At 41.6% G+C, this 16,083-nt stretch overlaps 1 protein-coding gene across 1 annotated transcript in view; it reads left to right on the top strand.

The window, feature by feature from the left end:
• Positions 1 to 16,083, top strand: part of ppp3r1a (protein phosphatase 3, regulatory subunit B, alpha a) — a 33,107-nt gene that overhangs the window by 13,083 nt on the left and 3,941 nt on the right. Inside the window, exons 2-5 of the mRNA XM_040138748.1 lie at positions 932 to 971; positions 12,289 to 12,465; positions 13,986 to 14,045; positions 14,671 to 14,855. Coding sequence (XP_039994682.1) covers positions 932 to 971; positions 12,289 to 12,465; positions 13,986 to 14,045; positions 14,671 to 14,855 — 462 coding nt within the window. The remainder of the gene's footprint in view (positions 1 to 931; positions 972 to 12,288; positions 12,466 to 13,985; positions 14,046 to 14,670; positions 14,856 to 16,083) is intronic.

Below are 16,083 nucleotides of genomic sequence, written 5' to 3'. Positions count from 1 at the left end.
CACTTTCTAGACAATGAAGATGTTTTACTTTTACACATTGAAATATATTTCTGAGTGATGCTTTTTTATCAAAAAAGATCTCAAAGTCACTGCGCTCCTCACCTTTTCTGGTTTTCATGCTTTTTCCAAGTACTTGAAGAGGGATTTGTAATAAGAGTTTAGTCTCGGGCTGTAGCATGACCTCAGTTCTGCTTGTCTGGTGTCAAAATCCATCTCTCAAAACTTGAAAGAGGCTGTTAAAAAAAAAAAAAAACAACTCTTAAAATGCATGACTCAGCTTAAGTGTTTTGTTTCACTAATACCAACACTGCAACATCCTTGCACATACCCACCACATCAGCAAAGACAATCACATCGATCAGATTAGCTGAAGATCTATCACTTTTATTGAACAGTGTGGGCTCTAGGGCCCACGTTCAGTCATTCATTTTACAGTCTTACCTGTCTCTGTTGATTGGCAAGACGTAACATCCTGGCAATGTAAAAAAAAAAAAAAAAGCAAGAAAACCAATCTAATCCATCGTGGTTACTACGAACTTTATTACATTTCTGAATGTACAGAACATGGCTGAATGCCTTACTGTCGACGTCATTCCCGTTGTGAAATGAATCGAGTGCTCACCACAGATCAACAGGGCCCTACTGTCTTGTTGCCTTTCCCAGTAGGTGCCGACGTTAGTGTGATGAACAAGGAAACAACCGAGGAATTATTGTCTAAAAATACCTGTTTTTACTGCAAGTTTTAATCAGCATCGAGGTATCGAAGAGCTTTTTGAGGCTGTATTCCTACTGTTAGAACCGACTCGTTGTTTCCCAGTTTGAACCAGTGAAACAGTTGGTATGCGAGTGAGGTTGTACGTGAGTGAGTTGTAATGGGTCTCTGTTGAAACTATGCTGATGTCTTCTGATTTCTGTTTCTCTTTTTCCTCAGGGAAATGAAGCCAGTTACCCCCTGGAGATGTGCTCGCATTGTAAGTATTTTGCGCGTTTGCCTGCTGTGGATGTGCGGGGCTGGGTTTTGTTCAGAGAATGAGAGCTTCTAAATTTTTATCTGGCATGGTTAATTTTCAGGGTCTCTCCCAGAAAACTGACGCACTCGTTAAACACACAGCATTTGCTGTGTGAAGTAGTGCCTCAGTTCTTTTTTTTCCCCCTGAACACTAATTCTTTGTGTCATAATTTCTGTTCATTTTTGTGACGTTGAGAATCGGTGAGCGGGACTGCTCTAGTACCTTTTTATTTAATTGCTGTGACAAAGTACTGTTTCTTGATTGTCGGGTATTCAATTCTGTTGATATCTTTTAACATTTTTTTTCAATGGAATTTCCAGATAATCTACTACTATATCAAAATATAAATGGCTATCAAGACATTAAATTACTTACACACAATAGAAGATTTTATCAGTAACATTTAAGTGCTGTTTTCAGTTGAATTATATTTGCATTTTATGTTCTATTTTTTTTATGTAGAAGTGATGTGTTTCTGAAATTGAGAAGATGCCATCTTGGAATCAAACTCTCATGTTTACAAGATGTCTGCCTCGTAGACATGTTTGAGCTCTTGAGCTCTCCGGAGGAGGAGGAGAACTGAGGATATGACTCACATTTCTTCTTTGTCCGCCTCCTTCACCTTCCCTACCTGATGATACATGAACACAAAATCCCAGCCTTGCGTCGTCGGAAGAAGTCCCTCAGAGATGTAGATTTCGACCCAGCACATTCTGGTGCAATTGGCACGGTTTCACCGGGATGTTGTTAAGAACCAGGTCAAAATGGGTCCACTGCTGCATGTGTTTAATGAGCACTGAGACTGTGACAGGTCCCTCTGTAGTGTTGGTGTACATCAGGGACCGTGTCACTGTTTAGGTTTACCTCACCGTGGCTCAGAATCAGAGTCACATGCGAATAATTATTTTTGACGTTAGGGCTACAGCGTTAGTGGTTGAGATTTTTGGTGCAACAGTCAAAAAGGTGTTTGTATGAGGCAGACGTGCAGTGAAATGTCTTTATTCTCCAAACCATTGAGGCTAATTATGAGCTACAGGAGAGAGGTTAAGGGAGACAGAGTAGTGCAGGGGGGACAAAAGTTCTGCCGGGATTTAAAATTACACCAGTCTCACTGACTAAATCAGCGTTTTCTGCAGTTTGGAGCTTTTTATAGGCAGAAGAAATGGTATAGAAGAATTGGCTCTAAAACGTACAAATGGAGACCTCCTTACATTGTCAGTAATTGACATGGATTGTTGTGAGAGTGACTTACATGCTACATGTTTAAACTCTTAAGCATACGGTAATGTTTCATTTTGAGATCACCCGACGGCTTTGTGTTGCCCAACGGAGTGTTTGCAAAGTAACCCAACCAACACACACAGACGCACAAAAACACATTCAAAATGACACATCTTCGTTAGAGTGAGCAGAGCTATAGCCGCAATGTGGCTTCTCCATACTTAGGTTGTACTAAGTATGGATGTTGTACTGTAACATCCTGGGGGACAGGACCTTGGCCTGTAAGGCCTTCCAGGCATTCCTCCCCCAGGATTATGGCACCGCGGTGAGGGGAGGTGGATGTGAATGATGCCTGACCCTGAACTGAACCCATCAAGGACCTATGCATTCAGTGTGGGATATTTACAGCGTCTCTCCATTCTTTGTCCACTTGTCTCTCTCTCCCTCTGCTTCTTCCTATTCCCCACTGTCTGTTTGTCTCTGTTTCTCTCCTCTCTTTGACCGTCCTGTGTCCTACTTTCTTTTTCTTCTAGAGGTGCTATATAGGCAGGAAATACAAGTACTTATCAGAAGTGCATGAACAGCGAATAACTTAGTGTAAACAGAACAAGACAGACGTTTTTCAACCAAATAAAGCGTTTGCCAAATCACCCCTAACCCTATGAGAAATTACTAGATTAAAAGGTGTAACAGCTGTTAGAATGTTTATTGAATGCATGCCTATAAGCATTTAGATACTTACTTGTAACTGCAAGAAGTATTTTTTTTTTTTCCTACATTGAACAGGAGTTTTCATTTTGGGAAAATGTTCATAATTGCAGCTACGCTTGTCTCTATCAAACATTCTATTATTGCCGTCCTCTGTCTCCTGCTTTCTCTTTCTTTTGATTTTGTTTTCTCTCCCTCTGTGTCTCACACCCTCCGCCGACAGAGCAGCTGTTCAGCTCATCAAGCGTTTGGACAGGCAGGCGCTGGCTGTGAGGAAATTAGCTCTGGTCTGCAGGTCAGATAGATACACGCTGCCGCGCCTCAACCTTACCGCCCTGAATGAGATGTGAACCAACAAGGTCTAACATCCCCTCTCCAGCCACCTGCCCTCAGACCATTCTTAACTCTGTTTGTTGATGTCCATGACATCAACATGAGGAGTTTGTCTCTAAGAGTCTCCTTCACTCGATGAGAAAAGAAGGTCATTGTTCTCTGCAGGAGAACGAATTTTGGCAACGCCTGACTCCTCTTGTCAGTGCAGCATATCACTGTTGCTGGCTTAAGCAAGCTTAGATCGGGCAGATTTTTTTTTTTTTTTTTTATCCACTACACGCTTTTCTAATGTGCATGCGTGCGCCCACTCTCATCCACCGCTCTCTTCGCCCCACACACACACCCCCCTCAACACTTCGTGCTCTCTCAGAGAAACGCAGCAGCGAGCCTGAAACCATCGCAGGCCTGTCTGCAGCCGCCCAAAATAAACGGCGGGCAGCTCACTGGAGTTCCTTGTTGCTGGGGGTTTCCCTGAGGGCGGGAGCCAGAGCTTCAGTCGGTGGGGGTGGTGGGGTGAGTTGGGGGTTTTCTGATGATGGCGCAGCTATAAATATACACTACCAGTGTGCTGCCCTGCTTTGTCCTCCTTTTGGTCCATGCAGGCGAGGTGGACATTATCGGAGTAGCCAGAGCAATCATCCTAATGCACCGAGTGCTGGAGCGCTACTCTTTAGTACACACTTTCGGCCGTACGGCCTCCTCTTACCAGTGGCCTAGATGAGATAAGGCTGAGGGAGTGACAGGGAAAAGGTGTGTGTGTGAGTGTGTGTGCCTCTTTTTCTTTCAATTTTTTTTTATTTAAATCAAAGAAATGACCAGATTTCAAGGTCCACAGGTAATCCAGAATCTGTTCTGTGCATACCTGATGAAAATAGTAGAAAGACCGACTAGCTCCTCTGATGGAATTTTAACACTAAGCACAATTTTAGCCAATAATCTGTCTTTTCCAAGGTATACAGAAATGCTGCATTTTCTTAATCAAGAAGAGAAGATCAAATTCAGGGTAATTATGCATGTGATCGTGCGAATTGCTCCTTCAGAAGACAAGAAGTCTCCCTAAAATTTCAACAGTATAACGGTTATTCTGCAGTATTCAACTGCAGTGCAAAGTGTCATGATTTCATATTTGTGTTTTAAAACTTACAAAACCATGAACACAGGCGTTGTGTAGATATGCTTACTTGCCTTTCGTGAAATGTAAGAGAATGAATATAGACTGTGATACAAATTTAGTCATGCACTTCCATAATATTGGGGCGCAGCAGAGGCCAAGATGTATCAGTCAAACCATGGAAAAATGTCAAACTCCCTTTCTAACTCCCTGCCCCTAGTCTGTAATGCAGTCTCTCTCTTAATTTTTTTTTTTATTTGTCTCCATGACCTCATCAGGGTTATTTCCTCAGACTTTAGCAAAAGCCACAGAAGACGTGATAAGGTTTTCTCATGATGAGCGGTACTACTCCTGACTAGTCAACTGATAGCAAACTGATTTGTGAGCTGATCTTGAATGATTACAATCTGTGCCCTTTTTTTTTATCTTGTATTTGTTTGTAGCTCACTGTTGTCCTCTGATACGTTCCCTAGACGACACTACACCCTTATTCGCTTTTTCGCTCAGTATTGTACCCGTTTCGTTTTCTAATTGGCGCAGTGTCATTTGTCAAACTCATGTCATTACTGAGCTGTGCATGTAACCTTCTCATGTTTACCCGCCCTCACACCATATCATGTCTGTTTGGGGAGCTATGTACAGCAGGGTCTTGGTTATAATTATCAGTAACATGCCAACAGAACTTTGTATCCCCCCACACACACACACACACACACACACACACACACACACACACACACACACGCACTCACGTATCCCACCCCTCCCTCTCTCTCTCTCTCCGCTTGTCTCACTTCAGGTTAGCTTTGATAATTGAGTCACATGTCTCCATTAACGTGCAGGGTGAACCATTTGATGGCTGAGCATGCTTAAGAGGACAAATTCATTAATGACATTTTAGGAACATTGTGTTTTATAATTAAACAAAAGTGGGGAGGAAAAGCCAGCTGCACTCAACAGATTTTCTGTTCACACAGCTGTGCTGCTGTTTAATGGTTAGCTTGAGCTAACTGAATGTTAACTGTGGTACCAGTAATGTCACAGTGTCAAGCAGAATTTTGAAGTTTTTGACAACTTGCACCGATTACAAAAACACAGGTGCTGATATTGGTATTGAACGTCCTGGTATTCGACCTACAATTTCTGGCTTTGGTTCAACCAGAATCAGAATTATTTCATTGTTTCAACAACTGCACATGCATAGGTATCTGTCCTGACGACATTGTTGCAAACACACATTGCACTTGCATTTCCAGATGGATCGTAATATGCAGCCTAAGAATTTAGGTTCAGTATTTGAAACCAAACCACATAACTATAACGACAGCAAGAACAGCACAATTAGTATAGGAGGCCATGCAAGACAAGCAATGGCTCAGGGACCAGAAGGAGGGCCATTTGGCCAACCGTTGCAGTAATTTTGTTTTATGTTAATTAATGTGTGTAACAGACTGAATGTGAGTCTCCTTGTCTAGACTCAGAGGCTGGTGGCATCTGCATATGCATGTGTTTTCATGCATACACCTCATGAACAATTGTTTAAATGTTCCTCCTTCTTTTGTGTTCCTGTGTGTATATATGTGTGTATGGGCTAGTTTGGGGGTCTAACGGTGTTCCAGTTGCCTGGTAACACAGTTGAGGGTGCATGCAGCGTTTATCAGAGTGTTTATGTGTGTGTGTGTGTGTGCGTGTGTGTATGTCTGCTGTGATCTGCGATGGAGTGTATGAGATTATCATAATCATCTCACAGTTACATTGGGTCTCCCTCAGAGCTGCTTATTAGCATAGCAGTGTGAGGAGCCTCTCTGACTGTGCAGCCCTCTCAGAAAACCATTTCTTTCACATGTGAAAATTTTTGGATATTTAATGAAAACTGCATCCATGGGTATATTATTCTGCTATATTAATGAATTATACAAAATAAATGTCATGAAAAGCATATAGTTCTATATTATATCAAAACAATATCCTTTTCTCTTCCTGTAAAATGTAAAAATTGTTTTTGCTGAATCATCTTGCACCAAATGGCATAATGTGTATATAACAAAATTTACCGTACAAAATGTGATTATAGGGTTATAGGATGATCTATCCAACTGTACCATCATATAAAACCCGCAACTCTACAGTACCTTCATTCATATTCTAACAGGGAACATAGGAGGTGTGCATTTAGTATCAGTGTGCAACATCGCCCACATCATCGTAGCTGTCTCTGCTGCCAGAGGCTCAAACATACAGGTTATGGCATGACACTGGGGTTAAAAACAAGTCCGTGTCCTCCTCCTCCTGCGAGCGGAGCTCAAGGAGAAGGCTAGTGATCATCAAGAACAGGGCCAATTATGCAGGTTTTGTCCTGCCTACGTTTACAACTTTCATATTAAATCCCTCCACAACACCCTGTTTTTTTTTATTTTTTAAATGTAGAAACAAGGAAGAATGTGCAGAAAAATGCAAAACCAGGCAGGAAATTTACAATATTAAATATTTCATTTGACCTCACTTTTCCGCAACAGTAATTCACCGTTCTTCATGTAACTGTATATACAGGTGTCTCCCTGGCTCTCATATCTGTGCCAAGCACTTTTCCATCAAGTGTGGTCATCTCAGGGAAACAGCTGTTGTCTAAATACAGTGACACTTTGCTCCAGTTTTTTTTTTTTTTTTTTTTAATTTGATTCAGTTCTTCCTCTTGTAAGCAAACCAAGACTCACCAGTCCCTTATTTGTTGGACAGTACCTGTAATCGCACCATTGAGGTCTGGCCACTGTAAAGGAGGGTGGCGTTTGATGCTAGTAAAATTGGCGATCAAGAGATTTAAGCTTATTTTACTGCACTCACTGAAAGCAGTTTGTGTGAGAGTTTGTTATAATGAGGGTTAAATCAGAGAACCTTATTAGTTTATTGGGTGTTTTCCTTGGAGCCATAAACCGCAGCTATGATACAATTCTGGTCTCTATGTCTTGGCCATAACAGTTATTACAAAGAGCCATTTGTTGGTTAAGTCATTTGAACTAAATGCTGTAGTAAAAGTACTGTATTCACTGTCTTAATCATGAGTTCTATTTGGGTTAGCAGACGTGGGATCTGTTGGAAGGGGACTCAGACAGTGAGAAAGCTGTTGTCCTTGGTTGCATGAATGATACATGTACGTACTCACTTGGTAGTTCCAGACAGTAAGAAGGTATCTAGGCACAGTGTTCAGATGTTCCCTGCTCAGCAACTGCACAAAAGTTTGTTATGTGTTGTAAATGTCAGAGCGATTTTTCATCTGTACTCCAGCTTATCCCACAGACCCGAGTGTGCAGCAACAAAAGAAACTTAAACTGTGACAGGGAACCTGTTTGAGAGATTAATATTAACATCTGCTGTTTGGTGGAAAGTTCCTCTCTGGCAAGTATCACAGCTTGTAAACACTTTTGGTAGCAGCTAAGAGTCTTTCAGTTCTTGTTAGAGAGATTTTCACCCATTCTTCCTTGCGAAAAGCTTCTAGTTGTGTGAGATTTTTGGGCCGTCTTTTGAGGTCAGTCCTCACCGACTGTGAGGGCCATGGCAAAACCTTCATCTTGCGCCTCTTGTGGTAGTCCATGCTGGATTTTGAGGTGTGTTTAGGATCATTAACCAGTTGTAGAAGTCATCCTCTTTTCATCTTCAGCTTTTTTACAGATGGTGTGATGTTTGCTCCCAGAATTAGCTGGTATAAAATTGAATCCATTCTTCCCTCTACCAGTGAAATGTTCCCCGTGCCACTGGCTGCAACACAAGCCAAAAGCATGATCGATCCACCCCCATGCTTAACAGTTGGCGAGGTGTTCTTTTCATGAAATTCTGCACCTTTTTTTTTGTCCAATCATACCTTTGCTCATTGCAGCCCAAAAGTTCTATTTTAACTTCATCAATCCACAGGACTTGATACCAAAATGCATCAGGCTTGTTTAGATGTTCCTTCGCAAACCCCCACGCTGAATTTTGTGGTGAGGTTGCAGGAAAGATTTTCTTCTGATGACTCTTCCTTGAAAGTCATATTTATGCAGCTGTTGCTGCACAGTAGAACAGCGCACCAACACTCCAGAGTCTGCTAAATCTTCCTGAAGGTTTTTTGCAGGCAAATGGGGGTTTTTTGATGTGTCTTTTCTAGCAATCCTACGAGCAGATCTTTCATGACGTTTTCTTGGTCTTCCAGACCTCAACTTGAACTCCACCATTCCTGTTAACTGCCATTTCTTAATTACATTATGAACTGAGAAACGGCTACTCGAAAACACTGTGCTACCTCCTTATGGCCTTCTCCTGCTTTGTGGGCATCAATCATTTTAATTTTCAGAGTGACAGGCAGCTTAGAGGAGCCCATGGCTGCTGAATGTTGGGACAAGGTTTGAGGAGAATAACTATAAAGGTTTGAAATTATCATCACTTGGCCTTTCCTAATTAAGGTCTGAGACCTTGGTAAAGGTTATCTGAGCTCAAAACTTTTGAATGATGCTCCTTTCTTTTTTTTTTTTTTTTTAACTATAAAATTGTACACAACATGAAGTAATTAAAAGAAACCTTTTGGAACTCAGTTCATCTTCTACTCACTTATCTATTCACAGTAACAGAAATTTTGACCAGGGTGCCCAAACGTTTTCACACCACTGTATTTAGCTGTGAAACAGGTTTCCTTGATTTAATAAATATGGCTTTGTTTTAGGGCACTAAACCAAGTATGGTGACTACCTGTAGCACCGATACTCCTAGCGCAGACCATTGAAATGGTAATGAGCCAAGCTTGTGTCGTATGCCTTGAACAGGAAACAGGAGGCTGCTGATAAGGAAGTGTTTTGTGTCAGAGGCCAGCCCTGTGCTTGGCTCTAATAACTCACACCTAATAGAGTCAGAAACCCTGTGGTATGTGTCAGATTTTGCTCGTGTGTGTGTCTGTATCATGAGTTTTTGCAAAAATCATGGAGATGAGAAGCAGTATAACAAACATCCATTGTATTCTAAAGGGCTTTGTTTCTTGCTCATGCACAGGTTCATTAATGTACAGGCCACAGTGGCTTTTGCATCAATTCTCCAGGTGCTCGCGCAGCACCCAGACACAATTTACCGGTGGCTGATTTTATTGCTGAAGACGAATAAGAGCATCATCCATCAAGGACAAACCAGAGAGAGTTTGATTAATACAAGAATTAACATTTTTGTTCAAACCATCAGTGCGCTGCAGTCATACAAGGGGAAAAAAAAAATCTTCATTGGTCATAGTCCCTTTTTAACGTCTTTATTTTTGTTTTCAGTTATTCTGATGAACTCTTACTATGCAATTATCATACTAATGCTGCAACTAACAATATTTTTTTTTATTAATCAATTAATCGTCTAGTTTTAAAATGTTAGCAAACACTCAAAAATGTCCCTAACTAGTTTCAATAGCCTAAGTAAGTAAGTAAATCAGCAAATACTCTCATTTGAGAAGCTGGAAGTGTGGAAATGTTTTTTTGTGTTTTTTTTGTTTTATCATTTTAGCTTAAAAACGTATTTAAACGATTAATCAGTTATCACTTGTTGCTCATTAATTCTCTGTTGACCAACTAATCGATGAATCGGCTTATTATTTCAGCTTTCTACTGTATTGCACCATGTGATAAGTGTCTTTATTTTGTGGTCTTCTTGGGTATTTGACATGAAATTGTACATGTACATATCAGAAAATCTGACGTGACTTTATGCCATATTTCCCAGGACACGTGCACCGACCTAATCTCTATTCTCCTACTCTCCACCTCCATTGGTCGCTTGGAGCTGCCTGAATTAGGGAGTTCAAAGCCTGAAGTTCAAGTGTTTACTGCATGATATCACTACTGTAAAGATCGTTACAGTAGTGATGACAGAACCTTATGTATAGTTTAGTTGTACATTGGACCTCGGCAGATAATACAGGTTATGCCGCTCTTCACTTGTTGGTTCCTCAGTTGTAGCCAACACAAGAGTCTGCTGCTGTGGATGCGTCCATTCCAGTTTTTCTCTCTCAGTCTCTGTATTTCTCACTCTCTCTCGTTCCTCCCCTACCTGTACTCCTCCACCACACTCTGATTAGTCACGGAGCTGATGTAGCACAGCCTGTCAGAACGCTGGAACCTAAAACACAACCCACACCCATGTCTCTCTCCCTCTCTCCCTGCATCCAATAATAAGCGGAACCAAGGGTATAACATCTCATTGCCTCAACCCAGAATCATTAACCCATGCCTGCAAACATCCATATGTGCATTCATATCTGCACATCCAGGTGTATATAAGGTGCATACCTTCCCCCTGTATCAGTGTGAATATAACTCAAAATTATTATTATTTTTTATGGTCTTTAATCACTTTGACCTTTAGATACAGGAGAGCGACGGATTAGACTAGTGGAGGGTTGAACATCATTCTTCCAAAAGATATTCCCTTCTGTGGTGTTTTGATGATGGTGGGGGAGAGCGCTGTCTAATGCGCAGGTCCAAAATCTACCATAAGTGTTCGACTGGGTTGATTACTGGTGACCCCCCCCGTACACTGTATGGAAGCGTATACATTTCTTATATTTCTCCATTCATTAATTAATTTATTTTTTTCCTTTAATTTATGACTCTGGATGACTTTCTTGCGGACTCGTTTGCCACCTGTGTTGACATAAGCAGGAGATATCAGAGCCTCCTCAAATGCCAGCCTGTCCTATTTGTAGTTACCACCAGGAGGCTGAGGTAAAAGTGTCTTTTTTTTTTTTTTTCACCAGTTGTCAGGTTCAATTCAATGTAAATCTGATATGATGTGAACTTTACCTGAACAGGCTGTCCTTATGGAGGTCAGCAAACCTGATCAGAACTGGAATGAACTGAGCCTCATAAAATTGTCACACCTTCCTATTGTCCCTCCTTCCTCTCTGTTCGCTGTGAGTTAAGATTAATAGATAGCCTGTGTCATTTAGGACCCCAGATTAAAGCAGGCGCTGTAGTAGTTTGTGGTTGGCCATTGGGATCATGTGACCACGTGTGAATGAGCTTATATAGTAATTAACAACTGTCTTTGATATTGCTTCTGGATTACTTCTTGCAGTTCTTCAGTAAACAGGCTAGGGAGGTACGGCTTTTTCTAATGGCAGGGGAACACAAGATCCGGGTCCCTTCTGATAAAAAAGCACGAGTAGACAACAAAGGCTGTAAGTTTGCAAAATGATATCTAACTATTTGTTTCTTTCTGCTAATTCCTCCGTTACTCCTTCTCCTCTCCCCTTTCTCCTCAGCTCTCATTTCTCTACCTTACCCTTTTTCTTTTTTTTTTTTTTTTTTTCCTATTTCAGGTTCACTGCAGTGTCGTCAGAGCAGTGTCAGGGCTGTCTGCATGTAATATTTGCAGTCTAGCAACTGGAGCTTTCTCACTAGTTTCACCCGTTTCAGGTCTCTGGAGAAGAGCAGAACAAAATGTACTGCGGTTACTGCGGGTCCACGGTTAGCTCGGTTAGAGCAGTCCTGTGCTGGACGGAAGTGGCGTCCTTGACCTAGTTGCAAGTGGTGGTACTAACATTTATGACTACAGTTCATGTAGGTGTTGGCAAGGATTTTTTTTTTTTTTTTTGGCAGAAATATTTACTGGCTTAGTGGATGTGATTCTTTATTCATCTTGGGAGAATGTTGCTGCAGGTGAACAGTGCACTGTGGCTCATCTTTCCCTCTCACTTTTAACTCTTTCCTTTTTCATTGTGTCCTAGTAGTACTTCCCTGTAGTGCTGCTCGGAGTTTAGGGGGCTGACCCCTGCACACTTTTCCTTTTGTTTTTTTTTTGTCACTATGATGATCTAGGCATTGGATTAGAACGCCAGCTGAATGTCAGCAAAGAAAATGTAACTGTCTCACCCGGATATTCTCTTCTGCTTTTCTCTTTGCCCAGTCGATGCTGATGAGATTAAGAGGCTAGGGAAGAGGTTTAAGAAACTCGACCTAGATAACTCTGGCTCACTCAGCGTGGAGGAGTTCATGTCACTGCCGGAGCTGCAACAGAACCCGCTGGTGCAAAGGGTTATCGACATATTTGACACAGATGGGAACGGAGAGGTGGACTTTAAAGGTATGCAATAAACCCTGCCAGTGTGCGGAACTACCGGTGTGTGATTTTACAACTTTATTCTGGTCTACGTTAGTCGGGGAAATATTTTTAAAGATACCACAACACTCCTAGTGTCGTCTTCTTACAGGTTGGCGGCTATCCCAAATTCGATCACAGCTTCATCATATTTCAGAAGGGCTTTACGTTATTTCCAGTGTTTGAATTTTGTAGCGCAGTTTTCACACTTCATATGTTGTTGTGACTTTCGCAGAGCATCCGCTTCACACAGAGGAATTTCACTTGTCTTTTATCAGACTAAAATAAGGCCTTTGTAATTGCTTTGGTCTGATCAAAAGCTGCGTCTAGGCCTTGATTTTTATTTATTTGTTTTTTTTCAACCCATTAATTTTAAGATTATCCAGCTAACTAATGTGGAATGTTTTTACTACTTGAGGTCTGTATGGTGTTGGTATTTGGCATCAAGGTTTTAATCTTGTAACTTCTTGCAAGCATACACCAAGCTTAGTACATCCCTGAAAAAGAGGAACAGCTGCATCAGCTACAGAGCCCACCATAGATATGAGCCTACAAATGAGTGTGCAGTGTATCTGTAGAACAGGAGCTCAGCAGTTCTGGTTGAATTTATTACATAAAAAATAGAAAAGAAACGTGTCACAAATCCATTGTCTTGAGTTGAAATAATTCTCTATACTCAAATGCATGTGCTAAAGAAAAAGATCGACCAGTACAAGAAGTGATTTCACCATTAATACCACTGCAACTACGGCGCATACTGGAGTCAGCATTAGGGAGCGTAGGGCTTAATGTTAATACTGTATTAATGCGTCTGCGCTGTTCTCATATTTACTGCAGGGGTTGTTTTTTTTCTTTTTCCAACAAACAATATTATGCAGCTGTACCATGTTTCATTAGCAGTTAGTGTGTTATGAAGCTCATTGTCTGTAATAAAGCTGATTAATGGTGGGCTTGCTGTCAATGCACAAATATATACAGTCATTGAGTAGCGAAGCGATCCACTTCCAAGGAAGGGAATTACCCCTCACCCTTTGAGATGAGTTTTACAAAACAGACCCGTTGTTCTCCAAGTTAAGAAATACATAACTATCAGCTACAGTGGCTGATTAAAAATAATCAGATCTCGATATCTGGGGACTTTGCACCCAGCAGCCTCTCTTGTCTCTCAACTCCTCATTACGCTGGGAGAGCTTTTCAAAATGGAAATCAGGAAATTGAAATCCGACATGTATAGCCAGAATACCAAGTCTTGACAGCCAGTGACAACAAGGTGGCGTTGTAGAACTGAAGGAGCTCTGACCAGGGTTTCGACTGACATCGTCTAAAATGTACTGTGCTATTTATCGTCGTGAAGAATATTTCCCCACCTCTGTCTTGCCTTTCCATTATCAGTATACCTCATAAAGAATACGTACCATAATATCAAGATGTTCATGTCTGTACTATCGAAGTGGAGACTGTGTAGAAAATCCTTACGGGCACTGATTGTTGGTCTCCTCTCCCAGAGTTCATCGAGGGAGTCTCACAGTTCAGCGTCAAGGGGGACAAGGAACAGAAGCTTCGGTGTAAGTAAAGCTGCTTCTCCATTAAGACCACATATGGCCAGAGGTAGCACCAGTGGTTCAGGGTCTCTTATCCCCAAGCAAGTCTGGTTGTTTTGCTGCTCCGGGATATAAACCTGCTGGGGCTTTGTCTCCCGTGTCCCTCCTGTTCTGTTTTTTCTCACCATGTCCTACTTCTGCAACAAAAAACTCCCCTGGTGAAAACAACACTAAATGTTGAGTAGTGTACAAAGTTAACTTTTTGGCTGTTACGAGCCAGAAAAATGAAAAAAAAAAAATCATTCTATCCAATTAACGTGGACCTGTCCCCTTTTTGGACCTGTCGCCCGTTTTTCAGTGTCTCTAGAGCCAGTGTGTCTGGAAGCCAAACAAGAGCATGTTTGCTAAGGGATTATTGTTTTGGTTTGCTCAAGAGTGTACAGTGGTGAGCAGGGACAAAGGTACACAACAGGTAAAGGTGAAAGAGTTGTTCTTTCAAATGTTAGTTAGTAGGTGACACAAGGTGAATCAAAGACAAGTTCTCTCAGCATTTGGTGGCCTGTGGGTGTTGCTGAGTAACTGATTAACACTCATGTTTACCCCTGCTTCTGTTCCTCCCCCTCCCGGCGTGCCACACCCTGCACCACAGTTGCTTTCAGGATCTACGACATGGACAAGGACGGCTACATCTCCAATGGCGAGCTCTTCCAGGTGCTGAAGATGATGGTAGGCAACAACCTGAAGGACACGCAGCTCCAGCAGATCGTGGACAAGACCATTATCAACGCAGACAAGGACGGAGACGGCAGGATATCCTTTGAAGAGTTCTGTGCAGTAAGTCGAAGCCCTCCTGGGGTATTTTTTGGGGGGCATTGGTGAAATTTCTGCTGATGCAGCCTGTTGTGGTGAAGGCAAATGTCAAAGGGACAGAAAACCCTGGAAACAGCTTTTTGTTTACGCTCGACAGCACTGGGTTTCAGTTTCACACTTCCTGTTGAAATATGGTGTCAAGGGCTGTTAATATAGGGCTGGCGAGAATTTGCTACATATGATGGGACACTAAAAATACTGAGCTAGCACTCTGGCCGTATCATACAACAGGAATATTGACCCCAAACAACACATAAATGATTAAGTTTATTCTATGTTGAGGCCATCAGCTGAAGCCAATGTAACAGCTGTGAAATAAGCTTATATTTATAGCGAGAAAGCAATAGTCAGCAGTACAGAGTGCCTTGAGATAATTCTTATAATCCTGGGATGACAATGTGAGAGGGGTGAGTACAAATGTGAGGACGGAAATTGAGAGATAAAAGCGCAGAGGTAGAGGTTTGCTTCGTTAAAATAAGAAAAAATATTAGAACTGGTAGAGCAGACCGAGTGAGGAGGGGTGGAGGGTTAATGAATTTCTTGGAAAAGATGACTTTTTCAGTCTGCAGTGGCAAACGGGGGAGATGATCATTGAAACACCGTGGAGCAAAAACCTCCACGACCAGGAAGATAGTTCTGCTGTACAGTCCCCCTTTATTGAATTGGCCTCAATACCCAGGCCTTAAGTAAGTAAAGCTAACATTATTTAGAAATTGCTCCAACCACTGAACTCACTCAAACCAACCTGCTTCACAGGGTTAAGAGAAATACTCATAACTAATCTTCAGTAAGGGACCATAATCGTTTGAAAGAGCAGAGAGGATTTAAATCTCCGGTGTCTCTTAAATACTCCTAAGATTTTAAAGTGGTTTTGGATTCATTAGACTAAAGTCAAAGACAAAGAATCTGCGAGATTCTGGTGATCTATGACTGAGACAGAGGCAGTCGAAGGATGGAAAGAGATGAGTAATACAGTTCTGTCAAGAGCCAAGCCAGTGCATATTTTTATCAATAGCTGTCGGAGTCACAATAGTTGGATGTAGTTCAAATTAAGACATGGCAACTGTTTTGCACTTAATCAAATGAGTTCATCCTGGAGATATTTCCTAGATGACAGAATTGCGAACGGGGTTACTCTCGAAATCTGCTCTTTAAAAGCTTGGCCACGGTCAAAGAAAACTATAATAATGGT

Source organism: Xiphias gladius, chromosome 11 (assembly GCF_016859285.1).
Source record: "Xiphias gladius isolate SHS-SW01 ecotype Sanya breed wild chromosome 11, ASM1685928v1, whole genome shotgun sequence".
Classification (NCBI taxonomy): Eukaryota; Metazoa; Chordata; class Actinopteri; order Istiophoriformes; family Xiphiidae; genus Xiphias; species Xiphias gladius.
Note: the sequence above shows the minus strand (reverse complement) of the source record. Positions and strands in the feature narration are given on the sequence as shown.